The sequence below is a fragment of the Chelon labrosus genome, assembly GCF_963514085.1.
Source record: "Chelon labrosus genome assembly, chromosome: 21".
NCBI classification, from domain to species: Eukaryota; Metazoa; Chordata; class Actinopteri; order Mugiliformes; family Mugilidae; genus Chelon; species Chelon labrosus.
In genome coordinates this window covers 15153702-15171147 of record NC_140354.1, presented here as the reverse complement: position 1 = coordinate 15171147, position 17446 = coordinate 15153702, and the positions used below count along the sequence as shown (strand labels likewise).

The 17446-nt window shown below is 44.8% G+C and overlaps 1 protein-coding gene across 2 annotated transcripts; it reads right to left on the bottom strand.

The window, feature by feature from the left end:
- Nucleotides 1-3263: 3263 nt before the first annotated feature.
- Nucleotides 3264-14385, bottom strand: tfap4 (transcription factor AP-4 (activating enhancer binding protein 4)). Of its 2 annotated transcripts, XM_084570296.1 has the most exons (7): nt 14062-14385; nt 10797-10962; nt 10610-10708; nt 10317-10487; nt 10085-10222; nt 7560-7727; nt 3264-7441 (listed from the first exon to the last, which is right to left on the bottom strand). In XM_084570296.1, exons 1-7 carry the CDS (start codon nt 14148-14150, stop codon nt 7283-7285), a joined length of 990 nt encoding a protein of 329 aa, XP_084426422.1. In that variant the 5' UTR covers nt 14151-14385; the 3' UTR covers nt 3264-7282. The 2 variants fall into 2 exon arrangements, with proteins under 2 accessions (XP_084426422.1, XP_084426423.1); XM_084570297.1 differs by lacking the exon at nt 10085-10222.
- Nucleotides 14386-17446: the final 3061 nt, after the last annotated feature.

The window sequence follows — 17446 nt, the reverse complement described above, 5'->3', positions numbered from 1 at the left end:
AAATAGTTCATCTTTTGGGGATCCCTTTAGTTGTAGGGATGACAACACTAAATTATGCGGTTTAATTAGCATGGTTTAGCACAAAGACCGGCAACAAAAAGCAGAGTAAAAGAAAAGAAACACCAGCTAACAGTTTTACATTGGTTTAGGAGTACTTGCTGCCTGCTAGAAGGATTTGGTTCACTTTACGAAAAGCTAAACTTTCCGTTTCCTGGTGTGTGCTAACTACACAACTACTCTGTTTTGGCTAAAGCTTTACGGCTCTTTTAAGGCACTGCGAGATATATATGCCGTTGGCGGTTTAGACTTCTGTTTTAAATTAACGCAGAAGCTACGGCGACAGCGCAGACCCTGGCGTCGCAGCTGACGTGTACCTCCCCAGAAAAGTAACTACGCGCCACGGCGACGCACACCTCATGAGCTGTGATCTGCTTGCTAGTAGCGTGTTTTCGCTTCAGTATTTCTGGCTGCTTCTCCGTCTCTGCGACATTTGTATGACTCGTCTTCAGCGAAATTTCAGCAAAATTTTGCCGAAAGTTTCAGTCACAATTGTTGAAAGTGAAGCAGGAAGTAGAAACACTGACCCAGGCTGCCTGCGTTAAGTTACGGCGTCTATGTCCCGCAGGACTCTAAAAGGGCCTTAACCTACGCACGTAGCCATTTATATTTGTGCGCTTGTCAGCCTGGCTCCCTCGGTAAAAATGCCCCCCAAACGCTAGTCGGCGCTGTGTCTTTTTTGCCAGTCGGGTTAATTTTTGTTTCTACGTCCTGCTACACTTTCAACAATGGCGACTGAAACTTCTGCCGGAATTTCGCCGAAGTTGAGTCGTTCCTTGATGTGTTCCATCTTTATTGACCCAAAACAATCAATTTCGAAAACTGCGGAGACGAAGAAGCAGCTGGAAATACTAAAGCAGAAACACGCTACTACCAAGTGGACCAATCATAGCTCTTGCTAGTTACATTTCTGGGGAGGTGCCATCAGTTACGGCGCTAGGATCTGCGTAGGCTACGCGCTGTCGCCGTAGCGTCAAATTGACACAGAAGCCTAAACCACCTATAACATTTATTGGACAGATAAAGAAAAAGAAACCACTTTAACTTGAACTTACTTCCGTCAATCAGATTAATAGGGAAAAAAGCCTTCCTCTAAGATAATGACACAAAAAATAAATCAAGATGAACTTCCACAGACCTTTACTTCACAAATCTGTGATTGGTAGTTAACGTGCTTCCAGTAAAGCATTAAAGGGAACTGTCACGCCCTTACTCTGGTGAAGAAGACACACTTCTCGTTTTGCTGCCATGCTGGAAGGAGTAAGAGAGTGTGAGAGAGTAAGAGAGGGAGGAATGAAAGACCTGAGGAGTGGGGAGTGGGTATGTGTGGAACATAGAGACCCCTGAGTCAGCCCAGAATCCTGAACACTGCTAAACGCCAGGCGGATTATTGTGTTATCACACTCAAGCAGACACAGTGTGGTGAACATAATCTCACAGCTCCTTGGGATTTAACATCTCAACTGTAAATTAATCCCCAAAAATGGCAGGAGTTTCTTACCCGAGTGTGTCCGTCCCAAATGACTCGGGAAGCGTGTCCAAACGTTACAGCATGTTCATTTTGAAGCGCGAAACGGCCTTAATCCGGACGAACCTCACCGGTGGCGGGAAGTGGTTAAAGGGGCGTGATCGTTTTTAAAGGATTAATCTTTCATGAATTTTTGTAAACACTCATTTATTGTCAACTATGTATGACAAACACCAGAATCCGTGTCTGTTGCTCGCAATTTGATAAACCAGCAGAGGAAAACAGTCCTAGCTAAGCTGTGGCATAATTTTCAGTGATCTTAACTTACTCAGTAACTATGGAATCATAAATTGATTAATTTAATTACAATACATGAAAAGTGTTTTTTTTAATTTATTTATTTTTTTATTTTTTTACACAGCATATCTACACTGTCTGGCCAAAAAAAAGTCACCACCTGGATGTAACTAAGCAAATAGGTACCAGTCTCCTATTGGATAATTACTGCATGGGTGATTATCTTTCAGCTGGCAACAAGTTATTTAACCCCAACTGATGCAACGAGGAGCTTCTCATTTCTTAAACATGTCTAAAGACACATCCTGTGGTCGTGGAAAAGATGTTAGTCTGTTTGAGAAGGGTCAAATCATTGGCAAGCAGAGAAGGAGATTGTAGAAACTACTAAAACTAGGTTAAGAACTGTCCAACACATTATTAAAAACTGGAAGGACAGTGGGGAACCATCGTCTTGGAGGAAGAAGTGTGGTTGGAAAAAAGTGCTTCATGATTGTGATCAATGATCACTTAAACGTTTGGTGAAATCAAATGGAAGAAAAACAACAGTAGAACTCAGGGCTATGTTTAATAGTGAAAGTAAGAGCATTTCCACACGTACAATGTGAAGGGAACTCAAGGGATTGGGACTGAACAGCTGTGTAGCCTTAAGAAAACCACTAATCAGTAAAGCTAGCTGGAAAAAAAGGCTTCAGTTTGCTAGGGAGCATAAAGATTGGACTCTGGAGCAATGGAAGAAGGTCATGTGGTCTGATGAGTCCAGATTTACCCTGTTCCAGAGTGATGGGGGCATCAGGGTAAGAAGAGAGGCAGGTGAAGTGATGCACCCATCATGCCTAGTGTCTACTGTACAAGCCTGTGGGGGCAGTGCTATGATCTGGGGTTGCTGCAGTTGCTCAGGTCTAGGTTCAGCAACATTATGTTGTCCAAAGAATGAGGTCAGCTGACTACCTGAATATACTGAATGACCAGGTTATTCCATCAATGGATTTTTTCTTTCCTGATGTTCACGGGCATATTCCAAGATAACAATGTCAGGATTCATGGGGCTCAGATTGTGAAAGAGTGGTTCAGGGAGCATGAGACATCGTTATTACACATGGATTGGCCACCACAGAGTCCAGACCTTAACCCCATTGAGAATCTTTGGGATGTGCTGGAGAAGGCTTTGTGCAGTGGTCAGACTCTCCCATCATCAATACAAGATCTTGGTGAAAAATGAATGCAACACTGGATGGAAATAAATCTTGTGACATTGGAGAAGCTTGTTGAAACCATGCCACAGCGAATGAGTGCTGTAATCAAAGTTAAAGGCGGTCCAACGAAATATTAGAGTGTGTGACCTTTTTTTTCTGGTGGTGACTTTTGTTGTGGCTAGGCAGTGCATATATCACACCACGAAAAGTGCTAGCGGGTTTGTCCCACTAGGAACAGTGAGTTGGCCTCTAATTGCAGGGTTGCTGGTTTAGTCACATGCCAAAGTGTCCTTGGGCATATCACTGAACCCCTGGTTTTTCCTGATGGCAGGTCAGTCAATTTCCCTGCAGGAACCTCCCAAAGGGATCAGTAAAGTTGTCCATCTATTTATCTACCACCCATGTCACCGTGTTTTGATCAGAACTGCTCGTTTGTCATGGTGCCACCCCACCACTAAGTAAAGCTCTGCCTTTAGGTCCATATCTGACACTTCATACACGAGTACACAATCAGCTGAATGAGTAATACATTCAACTTGCTGGTTGTTGGCTCCGGACGTTTTTTTTTTTTTTTTTTTTTTACAGTATCTCTGAACAAATGTGTTAGGGTGTGAACAAGATGGCTTGGAACAGATCCGTGGGTGTCCGGGAAGGACGGCAAGAGACGCCACCTACTGCCCGCGTGGTGCATTTTAACCGTGACAGAGAAGGTGGTCCGTCTTAATTTAGCAATGAGCTGCCGAGCAGGAGACACGAGGGTGGGGGGGCTTCAAAATCCCGTCCACCAATCGGGAACAGACACTTGTGCATCAACTATACAGCTCGAGTGGCGGCCAACCAGAACTGGGAATGAGACGAATCCAGCTGGTTGTGTCAGTACGAGTGCTGTAATAACCGTCAGAATATTAAAAGTGAAACAGAAAAAAGGAGGCATAAAAGGCCCAGTGTTTAAAAAACAAAGTACAAACTTTATTATTCTGTCTTTACAAAGGCACAAGCCTCTTTATCCCAAAGCATTTCTCTTAAAAAAAAAAAAAAGAACAAAATAGCTTCTTGATGACCATATGCATTGACAGGTCTTACAACAAAAAAAAAAAATATACAGAGAACAGACAAAAGGATTGGGAGGACATAACGGTGAAGAGAGATAAGATATTACAACAATAGCAGAGGAACAAAAAGAGGAGACCGGACAAGATGTAGGAGGACTGGACGTGGAGGGAAAGGGGGGGATACACAGATGTGCGGTTTTGACTCATGACCTCAAGAGCTTCAGCTAAGGAGATGCCCCTTTAACCAAAAGAAAGAGGCTAACTCCAGTATAGTTACAGTAAGTGCTTCGTAATCTTGACCCCATTTAGTGATCCCCAGGCCCGCCCCACTCATCTCACAATCTTGATATGTCCACGTAATATTCCCTAACACACACACACACGATGCAAGGTGTAAAGCACAGACGGAAATGAACCGGTCTCGGGGTTCAGCACAAGACTATAAAAATGCGAAAAAACAAAGAAGCGACGGCTCCACGGAACGCGGAGCACGCAAACGTTTTCCATATCCAGGAATCCCCCCCCTTCCTATAAAGATAAGTACTGGGAAAATATCCCATTATGATTTAGTTTCGCTCGTTTCAGTGCAGCTGACATCAATATTTTTTTAAAGGGCGATTCCACGTCGTGAATCACGATGGGGCGTGTGTTCTACCGAACGCACGTTATCTCCCCAGCAGCTCAAAAGCTCCACATGAGTTTGGTGCTAAACGCTACGTAATAATAGCAGTGATGTGTCAAGAGCCATAAAAGTGAATAAAACATCTAGGTTTAACTTTTGGAAAAGTGACCAGGTGGGAAAAAAATAAAATCGTATGGAATGTCAACATGTTATTGTGGAATTCGCCTCCCCTCCCCCTCCTCCTCCTCCCACCACTACAAGGAGGGGCCAGCGTGGTCTCAAGTCTACATGTAAATCAGTCATTTTGAACACTAAGGAGACACAATCATCGGGATCACCTGCTCATTTTTAAAGGCAAACATAAAGAAACAAACACAGGCGAGTTTGACAAAATAGCTGGCATTAGATACACCGATCAGCCACAACATTAAAACCACTGACGGGAGAAGTAAATAACATTGACTCTCATCTTGTGACAGTACAATGTTCTGCTGGGAAACTTTTGGACCTGGCATTCATTCGTGTGGATGTTACTTAGACATGTAGCACCCACCTAGACCAGACCAGGCACCCCGACCCCATAGCAATGACATTCACAAAAACAGTTTAGGGGCAACTCAAAAAAAGAACAGCACCTGGCTTCCAAATTCCCTAGATCCCAAACTGATCAAGTATCTGTGGGATGATCCACAGAGGTCCCTCCCCTCAACTCATAGTCCTCCCACTAACAACATCCTGTTGCCAGACACCACAGGACACCCTCAGAAGGTCCATGTCTACTCTCTGATAAGTCACAGGCACAAGGGAGACCTACACAATATTAGGAAAGTGGTTTTAATGTTGCGGCTGATCGGCGTACATTCCAACACATTACCGGGGGTTTTCACAAGCCCGATTGGAAAAGTGAAGTGAGAACCAGAGGGATTCCAGTAGCCACCGATATAAAGTGTCCGGGTGCTCAACTTAAACCACATGGCTGTGTTAAGGCTGGCACAGCGTCACAGTGCCTCCCTGCACCCGCGGGCTGTTAGTAAGGCAAGCTGCTGCCTCCCTCCGCTACACGTCTTAAAAGTCAGTTTGTCTTGTCTGTCAGAGAAGAGATCCAGGCAAGAGAACACATTTAGAAGTAATATCTTAACAGGAAACGCACGGGACAAACAATCTAAATATGGAAATGCATAGAGCACGTGTAGCCTACCCAGACGCATCCATGGCACATTCAAACAGATCCACTGGGTACTTCTCTCATATCTTTTAGCATACTTTGCTTCAACGGCAGATGTACCAACATCTGGACAAAAAAAAAAAAACTACACTGGATAGGGACTAAATAAAACAAGCTCTCAAGGTTGAGCAAACAAGTGATTGTATGTCAGTCACACGCGTATGTACGAGTTTTTAATTTCAAGGCGAAAGTGGACAGACTGCCAGAGTCCAGGGAGCCACTAAGCCTCGACGATTCAAAACACTAAAAGAGACACATACCAGCAAATATTATCCAACAGGGCCCACCGGTTAGCTTATTTAAAAAGCCAGGTGCTTTTATATTCAAGAAGGGAGAGAAGAAATGTCAAAGCAATGATTTTTTTTTTGTCATTGTTAGGCCACGAGTAAAAACAACAACAGGCCGAAAACAAATGTGGGATTACTGGGAACCCAGCCCAGCAAAAAAAAAAAAAAAAAAAATGGCATCAAACAAACAAACTAAAATAGAGTTGTGAACCAGTAAGTGCACTCTCTCTTCTCGGGCTTTGCTTCATTTCCTGTGAGCGCCCGTCAGCCATGAAAACAGCTTTTAAACCCTCATCAACGCGGCGCTTTTAGGACTTTCTGGCTGAGGGAGCCTCAAGAGGAACAAAATAAAATGAAAAATAAAAAAACTAAACGTAGACTTCACGAGAATAAAATAGCATATTCGTTTGAGATAAACAAAAAGGTGGAGATATTTAGGACAGTCTTGTTATCTCACAGTGTCTCTCCAGACAGCTCAGATGGGTCAGGTCAAGCGAGGGAGGTTTAAAGGATGTTCATCGGGATGAAAATGCTCTGGCGGTGGCCCGGGATGGCGACGCCGCTGGGCGGCTCCTCACCGACTTTTGTCTCCTGTTTCACAGATCAGTCACACGGAAACAGGGCCACATCGAAGGGAACAGCCCCGGTAGTTAATGGAGATGTTTAGCAGACATTCAAAATTCTAGTATCCAGTATAAGAGTCGTTACAGATCAGTCGGTGAAGTAGTCACTCTAATAATCTGTCTATGGATTAATGAGACGCGAGTTTGTATGTGAATGAGAGAGCAGGACGCGAGATTTAAGCGGAGAAACGACGGAGAACGGGCTGCGAGTGTCTAAGTGTAAACCTATCTGGGCTGCCTATGCCAGCACAACATGGCGCGTACTGAAAATAAAATAAAAACTAAATAAAAAAAAAATAACGAGTGCTTCAGTCTGACTACCAGCCCTAGTTAATGTCCACTGAACAAGAGTACCGGGAGTTTGCAGGCTCCCGTAGCCCCGGTCTGCCTGGGCCTGTTCGGAGTTAAGTGTGTACGTGTGTGTAAGTGTGTGGCGTGCAAAACGTCGAGAGACGAACTCAAGGCAGTGAGCAGTCGTCCGGCCCGTCGCTGTTCGAGGCCGTGTCCGAGCCCGCCGCGTCGGAGAGGACGCGCCCCGAGGTGACGATGACCGCCCTCCGCTGCTCTTCCTCGCCGGCGCAGCCCTTCCCCTGGGTGCCCTCAATGTGCTGGATTGCCTGGAGGCGAGATAAGAGTTGTTAGTGGCAGCAGCACCCTCTAGTGGCCAGGCGGCGTGATGCATTAAAAAAATAAAAATAACAGCAGTTTTCATGACGAGTTTTCACTGCGTCTTACTTGAACGATGGTGTCCAGGTTCTGTCGGGACGTGGACACCGTGTTGATGACTGATGTCTGGCCCATGGTCACCACGGTGACGTGATGTGGCTGAGGGGTCTGGACTGGTGCGGGGACGATGACTGTGGCGTGGTGTGTGGGCGCAGGGGGAGTAGCAGGAGCCAACACCTGGTAGAAAGGAACAGTTACATCATTATACATCACTCTCACGTCACTACGACCATTACTATAAATATAACCGCAACTACAGAAAATGTGTTGAATTCTATCTAAATGTTTGGTATCTCTCATGGGGAATCAATTTCTCACTCTGTTTTTAGCTACCTCTAAAAGTCAAGCTAGCTGTTCAGCTCGTTAGCCCCCTCCCCCACCCCCACCACACACGATGAGCAATTAAAGGTTGCTCAGATATCTCGTTGCCATTTATAGTCACCGCTTTAGATCAATAAGATAAACAGGAGCACACCCACAGCCACAAAAAAACAAAACAAAAAAAAGGACTACTTAACCCAAATTAAAAGGTCACCAATGCGTGTCCGGCTAGTTGTGTAACTGTTAATTAAAAGCTGCTTCTGTTACCGTCATCGCTGATTTCTCTATAATGAGCATGAAAGGTCATTCATTTTCCAACCGGCTACCGTTTAGTGCAACAACTTATTGCCGTGTTTTACGATCAACAGCAACCTTGTGATCATTGTGTGATTTTTTTTTTTGCTGCCTCCTTTTTCACATTTATTCTTTTTGAACAAGTGTACCCTCACCTTATCCGCAGACATCTGCAGTTCTAATTCATGCGAATAAGCTAGTTTTACCGAAACCCTACAGCCTTCTCTCTCTCTGCATTTGCGATTTCGTATAAGCAATGAGTTGCACAGACATGCTAGACAACCACATATAAAAGTGTTACGTCGAGGGTGGTCCAACTTATAACATCCGATAAGTGTTTCCCAGTAATTTATTGTAGTTAATTCTGTCAATTCATAGTGATATTGATCTGAGGTCATATTATCCAGCTGCACTGGGTCGTCTCAGCCAAAGCGTCCTACGGCTAATGTAGAGAGCATCAATCATCTTTTACTACAAGTGCCCAGCTGCCAGCGATTGGACGGGCAAGACGTCACCCAACAATTGATTTGGCATCATGTTCAGTTAGAGCCAGCCTGCAGAAACAGGATACAGCAGCTGTCAGGGCAGGAGACGGGCACGGCGGAAAGACGTGCGAGCAGCTCGTTTAACGCGCTGTAAATCCGTCTTAGCTGCTGACAGCTCTACCTCTGGACGCGAAGGCAACCCTCATGTGTGACTGTGTCTTTGTGAAGTCTACGGGACCCTGTTAGCGTGGGTGGCTGTGTGTTTTTTGGGAAAGAAAATTGAGTAGGGAGAGGAATTTGGTCTCTGGCAGCTAATTTGGGCTAATGCACCCAAAATAAAATGCTGGATTTGGATGCTAGGGGGGAAGCGGTTTCCCTAAATAGTGGACGGCTTAGAAACAAGGACAAAAAAAAATACGAGAATTATTTAGTATACACTGCCTGACCATCATCTGAGAGGAAGAAATGTGGTCGGAAAAATAATCCTGATTGATCGGGATTGGCGATCAGTTAAACATTTGGTGAAACAAAACAACAGTAGAACTCAGGGCTATGTTTGATAGTGAAAGTAAGAGCATTTCCACATGTACAATGAGAAGGGGACTCAAGGGATTGGGACTGAACAGCTGTGTAGCCTTTAGAAAACCACTAATCAGTGAGGCTAACTGGAGAAAAAAAAAAGGCTTCAGTTTGCTAGGGAGCATAAAGATTGGACTCTGGAGCAATGGAAGAAGGTCATGTGGTCTGATGAGTCCAGATTTACCCTGTTCCAGAATGATGGGGGCATCAGGGTAAGAAGAGAGGCAGATGAAGTGATGCACCCATCATGCCTAGTGTCTACTGTACAAGCCTGTGGGGGCAGTGCTATGATCTGGGGTTGCTGCAGTTGCTCAGGTCTAGGTTCAGCAACATTATGTGTCCAAGGAATGAGGTCAGCTGACTACCTGAATATACTGAATGACCAGGTTATTTCTTCCCTGATGGCACGGGCATATTCCAAGATGACAATGCCAGGATTCATGGGGCTCAAATTGTGAAAGAGTGGTTCAGGGAGCATGAGACATACTTTTGGCCACCACAGAGTCCAGACCCTAACCCCATTGAGAATCTTTGGGATGTGCTGGAGAAGGCTTTGCGCAGTGGTCAGACTCTCCCATCATCAATACAAGATCTTGGCGAAAAATGAATACAACACTGGATGGAAATAAATCTGGTGACATTGCAGAAGCTTATCGAAACAATGCCACAGCTAATGTGTGCTGCAATCAAAGCTAAAGGTGGTCCGATTAAATATTAGAGTGTGTGACCTTTTTTTTTGCCAAGGCAGTAGGTAAAATCGACGGATCCAGTAAGGTGTCTGTACTGAAGGTTTAAACTCACATAAAGGGTGCTGATTTATGGGACTCAAATGAGTCATTTAGAAATGTCTCCAACCTGTGGGCTGTGAGCTGGAGTAAGGTCCCTCTCCATCTGTTTGTGCTGCTGCACGTGGACAGGGGCCTGCTGCTCCTGGAGCTGCTGGGCGATCACCTTCAGCTTCTCTGGGTACAACTGAGCATCCAGGGAACGCATCTGACGTGCACAGCGTTAAGATTAAAGTAGTGAGTGAACACATTTCCAGAATAAGTCTGAAATTGCGCGGCGCGTTGCGGCTTCTCCCTGTTACCTGATCTTCCAGCATCATCCTGACCGAGCGCTCTTTCTCCAGCTGCTGCCTGAGCTCGATCATCTCCCTCCTCAGGTCCTCGGTCTTCTCCTCCTCCATGATGTCCGGTGAGCCAATCCCTTCATCCTTCTCCTCGGCCCGCCTCCTCTTGGGGGAGGAGCCGCTCAGCTCCTGGGGAGATCAAACAGAAATCAGCCATCTGGTTTGGATGAAAGCTAAAATTGATGATCTGGAAAGACAGAAAGGCCCCCGGTAATGCCTTTAAAAACTATTTAGGGCTCGTGAAGCGTTACCTGTATGATTCGTTTGAGCTGACTGTTCTGCTGCAATAGCCGCGTCTTCTCCTGCTCCAAGGTAAAAATGTACTCCGCCGTCTGTTGCAGGATGGCAGCCTGAGGAGCAATGTTTCGGTTAAGACGGTGAGTTCAGACCCTTACAGCTACATCCAACTCATCATCCGGACCTCTGTTTGTGACCCACCTTGCTGAGCTTCTCTCCATCGCTGTGTGGGATGAGTGTTTTGAGCGACTGGAACCCGGCATTGATGCTCTGCATACGCCGACGCTCGTTGCTGTTGGCGATCTCTCTGCGAATTCGCCTCTCTTGGTCCCGGGCTGTTTCTGGGGTCAGGGGAATGTTGGCCAGACTATGGGGAAGACGAACAAAGACGCTAGTTTAATGATGGTAAAAAAAGATCTACAAATTTACCCTTCAGTAAAATAAAACTAAATTGTTAGTACCGACGAACTCATGAGAAAGAGAAAACTTCCATTGGACCACAGGATGATTGGTGGTCCAAGGAAACTTTTGGTCAATTCAATTTCCCTCAGTCTGCTCTTTCTGCTCCTACTTCAGTTAGTAGCTTCTTTGAATTTCTCAAAATGACCTAAAATAAGTCCCAGCTGAGCAAAGGCGATATTACTAATGGCTAACACTCTTATAGGCGGTTTAGGCTTCTGCGTCAATTCAACGCCGGAGCTAAGACTTTACGCAGACTCTAGCGCCGCTGACGTGGACCTCCCCAGAAATGTAACTACAAGACCACAAGAGCTGTGATTGGTCCGCTTGGTAGTAGCGCGTTTCCGCTTCAGCATTTCCGGCTGCTTCTCCACCTCCGCAATTTTCAAATTGATGGTTTTGGTTTTGGATGGACCGCATCGAGGACAGGTTAACTGAGGACGTTCGTACGTTTGGGTGACTCATCTTCAGCGAAAGTTTCAGTCGCCGTTGTTGAAAGTGAAGCAGGAAGTAGAAACAAAAGTCAAACCGGCTACGTGCGTAGATTACGGCGTCTATGTCCCGCAGATGAGCCTTTATTCCAAGCGCTGGCAAGACCCGCATGATTCTTGTTGGGACTACTTAAAACTGGGAACTAGGAATAGTCCCAATATCAGATATCAGTAAAGCCTGCTCCATTCTCCACCCAGCAATAATATTGTTGTAGAACTGTTAGGTTTGTACACTCAAGAACGTAATCCCAGAATAAAGGATGCAACTTGCATAGCTAGACATCATATATGTCTGACCTTAGCCTTAAAAATCTGGTTTATTTCACCACCAAAGGACACAAAGTACATCACCAATTCTAACATTACTAATAACTGTGTATTCCAGGGTTAAATACAGTGAGGTAAAGCAAAGATCACACAAACTAATCTCTAGCCGTATAAGAAAAGCTCCAGACCATATTTGGTTTGTCCATCCTGCTCAAATGTCATTTTGTCTTATAAACAACAAACACACACACTCTCAACAGCTCAGTGTTTGTGAGGTTTGACCAGAGCAGCGCAAATCTGGACATAAACCGAGGAGAGGAGCCACAACATGCCACCCGCTGCGGATCGGTTCCGTGGAAATTCTCCGTGAACTCCCTCCAACATCCTCCGTATCGAGCTCGGTATCTCTGGGACCCTCGCTGGCCATGCTCTTATCTGTACTGACTCAGCTGCCTCAGTGCAAACACTGGGAACAATTGTGCAGATGAGAAAAGGAGCGCGCGTGTGTGTGTGTGTATGTGTGTGCAGAGATACACAATCACACACAACTCTGCAGGGCCACATCCAACAAACACATCCACTGCCAAAACATGACCAACTGGGCTTGAACTTCCCAAACAGAGACCACCACCGAGGAAAGGTCTCGGTCCCAATTATTAGCGAGCCAGTACCGGGAAACTAACTGGAGCTGAACTGATGGGTCAGTTAATTGAATAAAAGTTCAAATTGGAAGATACAGTTGATGTAATATGTTTGCGTTTCAGACTTTTTCACTATTTTCTGACATTTTATAGACAAATCAGTAAAATAGGAATATTAATCAGTAATGAACATAACCGTAATCATGGTCGTGTAGGTGGAATTGCAAGAAATTAAGAGCTTTGTCATTAATAATTTGGAAGAGATGAAAATAAATCATATATTATATTAATATAGGCTTTCCAGTATGTTCGTGGTGGCGTCAAAGTTTTAAAAAAAATATGTATTTGTCATCTTTTCTTTGTTATTTGGTCGAAAATATTGAGTTTTGTTGGGTTAAATTAGATTTTTGTGAGCTAATTATGAGGTTTTGAAACAAATAAAAAAAAAAAAGGACTACATTTCCCGGACTGCCCGAGTCACTACGAACAGCAGCAGCAGCGTATCCCTCCGCCAGTCTGTTGAAAGAGGGCTGCAGACGTATCGACGGGCCTTCCGCGACACACACACCCCCTTATTAATAACACCATATTTCATTATCCTGCCTCCCCGCGCACGCCAAACGTCTCCTCGCGGGATACACGAGAGAAAATGTGCTTAAATAACCCTGAACTGCGCTCCCTTTCTGTATTTTTATTTTAATTACTGCGCCCGACGCCACCACCTCCGTGCTCCGAGCAGACTTTTTTTTTTTTCGTGTCCTCCGCCATTACAACAATGCGGCAGGCAGCATGGCAGAGGTGCGGGGATGAAAAGACGCAGTGGAGGCGGCTCCGTAGCGCCAGCGAGACGCTCCGAAACACCACTTAAACTACCGCCGCCTCGAGTAGGGGGGTGATTATAGCAACAGCTGTGCATTTTTTCACATTGGGAGTGATCGAAAACAAGGCGCCATAAACAGGAAACAAACGCCAGAGCCCCCCCCCACCCCCTCCATTCACCACTTTTAGCATGAGCCACAAGCATGGCCGCACTACCCACAATAACTTGGGCTCGCCTGTGAGCGAAATCGGCCACCCCTCAAACGGTGCGTGCGCGGCGGAAAACAAACCCCTTCCACGCCGCGTGACGCCCGCCCGCCTCAGCCTCTCCTCTCGCCACCGTGCAGCGCACATTTTTTTGGCGGCGGCGGCGGCAGGGGGGGAAGATTATTTGAGGGTACATATCAGATCAGACGTGCGCTCCGGAGCGGAGAGCAGCAGCGTGGTGTGCACGGAACCACGTGGTTTGTGTTTGTTAGCCACAAAATACGCGGATTTCGCGGCCAAACGCGTAAAACAACAACACGAGGGGGGACGCCGCGGCCCGTGCGGGACACATGGCTCGCTCAGTCGCGGACATTTGGTGGTAATTTAACGCCCGCAGCCCCCCGTGGTAGATAGAGAGAGAGAGATGGAGAGAGAGAGAGAGAGAGAGCCGTGTACACAACAACACGCACAGATCAAGCATGTTGCCTCAGCGACATCGCTAAGTGCGTGTGTGTGCTCCCAACAGATGACTTACAACAATAATACACGCAGCGTGGCGCGTGGATCGCGTTTAATACACACCTACAGAGACCGCCGATCACTTCTTTCTCCGTTTTCCTGAAGTGTTGCAAGGAGGGCACCTTCTGAGCTGGTACCATGAAATACTCCATGCTCGCCTCTCGCCAGTTTGATCGCCCTCCGTTTAAAAGAAACAAAAACAAAACAAAAAAAAAATCTCCTCCGTGGAATAAAAGAAAAGAGGTGACGCTGGTGAGGGGGAAAAAACAAAAAACCAAAAAAAAAATCTCGTGATCCGACCAGGATTGAATCCTCAAAGAAGATGTGAACCCCTCGTCTTGTGTGATGTAGTACTTTGAGGCTGCTCAGAGTTGTAATGTTACTCGACTTCCAGCTGATGGGGTTCCCTCGTTGTGTGTGGCGTTCTACCTCTCTCTCTCTCTCTCTCTTTCTCTCTCTCTCTCTCTCCCCCTCCCTCCCTCTCTCTCTCTCTCTTTCTCTCTCCCTCCCCTTTTTGCTTTCTCCCTCTGCATGACCGTGTGTGTGTGTGTGCAGCTGATCGGATGGCTTTCAAGGCGGGAAACAGCTGGTAGGAGTCACACACTGCACTACCACAAAAAGCCTCCTTCCGCAGAGACGGGGGACTGCGTGTAAACAAAGGACTATTTAGCGCAGAATTTGTGGACATTCAGGGGGACTCGGTGGCTTTTAATGGGGATCAGAATCAAACACTGACAGCTGATTTACAATTGAACGATGTTTGGTTAAAGCAATCATCACACAAAAAGAAATATTTGTGCATTTTTCTTTAAAAAACAACCTAATTTTAATCCATAAATCATTTAAAAAAACAGTAATTATCCAGATTTTTAATAGCCAAGCACAGCAACCCGAATGTTAATTTCACCTTGACAGCTCAGATGAGTACATAAAGAGCTGGGCTATAGCCTACGATAGGGGCGGATACTCCAACAGCTGTGATAAGCGCACAAGAGGGATCAGCTGACGACTTGGCAGCGCTGCACAGCAACAGCGCACCGGGAGGGCTTTTAGGGACACGCGGCTGGCTGACACCACGCAGCAGCAGCAGCAGCAACCACGCCGGTCACCATCTTGGGCGTGACAGCGTCTCGAACGGTAACGTAATTAGGTTGAACGCTTAAAAATAAAAAATAAATGGAGAGAGAGAGAGAGGTGGGCACCACCAGCCCAAGCCCACAAAATGGGAGCAGCAGCAGCAGCAGCAGCGGCGGGTCGGATCCCGCACCCGGAAACGTGGAGCGGATGCGAGTTTCGTGGTTTGGCGTTTTACGCAAAGAGCACAGCTGTGAGCGACGCACCTGTAGTAAACCACTGCAGTGATTTACAAGAGGGGACGCGATCAACACGTTGCATTTTATTTATTTATTTATTTTAAAAAACGTTTATAAAACCATAAGATTAATGTTGAAAATATGAAAAATAGGCCAATAAACAGACCACAGCAATAAATCATAAGATAATTCAAAACATAATATATATATAGTACATACTTGCATTTACATTTATATTTTTACATATATTTATATTTATAATTGAATTATAAATCATAAATTAGAATTTTCTATCGCACATTATAGCCTAAATAATGCATTTTTTTTTTATTTTACAGTTTACGTAATACTAGACTATTTCAATAAAACTATACTTTAATTTCATGACTAAAAAATAAAAATACAAACCACAATGTTTGATCTGTAGCAATTAAAAAAGCAGCCACATGCCAAAATGTGTAAGCCCCACATAACACTTTAAAAACGTTATGTGATTACTAGCCTAATGTTTTCTTTAAAAACTTAATGAACGCTTACAGGTTTTGTGTTATAAAGGTGCTGAGGCTATAATAACAACCTGCCTCCAGTAATAATGTGAAAAATAAAATGCAAACCTGAGGAGTTTAATTTTATTTGAATGTGGTATCCAGCCACACATTAACCGCTCTCATTAAGAAATAGAAAATAATTTTTCTTTATTCTATAAATGCATAATAGATGATTGTAAATGAAATCGTCTTCTAGTTTAGGGAAGTGTGTGCCCTCTAGCGGTGGGAGGTGACTACTACACTCTCGTGGTGTCGGTGCAGGGATTGTCAGACATTGGTTTGGGAAGTTATCTACTGCTCATTAGCATTGCATTCAAATTTGACTCACTCCAGTGGATGATTACAGTGATTTGCAGCATTTGCTGAACTGATATTGAATCAGTCGATTAGTTATAAACACTCTAACGTAATGCAAAGCACGACTGTGGTTTCCTCCAGGAGAAGGCCGGATAATATTGTAGTAGTAATTCAGTAGTAATTCAGCTCTATGATCATTTTGGAAGATGTTGTTTGTGGTGCTGTTAAACTGGTCTGGATCAAAAAGTGTTTCTATTATTTTACCCACTGACTAACATGGGGTTGACAAAATAATAGAAACATCTGTCGGTACAACCAAGTACAATTTAATGGTGCCACAGTCAGACCACAGCGTCCAAGATAATCAGCAGCTCTCTGTTATTTGAAACAAACGTTGAATACCATAACCTTTAAGAAGCTAAGAAGTAGTGCAGGACTGTTATATTAGAATGCATTAGTACAGTATAAGCATCATATATATAGGCTGATGTGTGGCCTTATGATGTTGTTACTGGGGAAACAAATAGGATATTGGGATATTATAAATGTTACTATGATACGGTGCATAAAATTAAGCCCTTTAGCGCAAAAAACTAAGATTTTTGCCACTAGTTGCAGGTTTTTATTACCCGGCAGAGGGATGCATCCAAATATGTCGGCCTTTGCTGGTTATTTCCTCAAACAGTTATTCTTCATTCATTCCTCTTCTCTAACTGCTTGTTCTGTGAAGGGACGTGGGGTCTGCTGGAGCCTATCCCAGCTGTCATCAGGCGAGAGGCGGGGTACACCCTGGACAAGTCTCCAGTCTAACGCAGGGCTAACACAGAGAGACAGACAACCATTCACACTCACATTCACACCTACGACCAATTTAGAATCACCTAACCAGCATGTCTTTGGACGGTGGGAGGAAGCTGGAGTACGCAGAGAGAACCCACGCAGATTTGAACCCGGGACCTTCTCGCTGTGAGGCATCAGTGCTAACCACTTTTCCACTGTGCCGCCCCAGTTATTCTATAAAATTATAGTTTAGACTTAAAGTAGGTTCATAAATGCATCAGCATTTTTGTTTATTTTGGTTACTTGTTAGTGCTTTTATTGGCACTGATAGGAGAGCACTTCTAATTTCGTTGTACTTGTGCCAGTGACAATAAAGACCTATTCTATTCTATTTTGAAGGAAGGTATCAGGTAACTGGGGCACACCAGGTGAGTTTATAAATAGAGGAAGAAAAAGGGGACAGGTGCTCTAGGCACTGGGAAGGGTTATATTTTTTTTTTTTCACTAGTG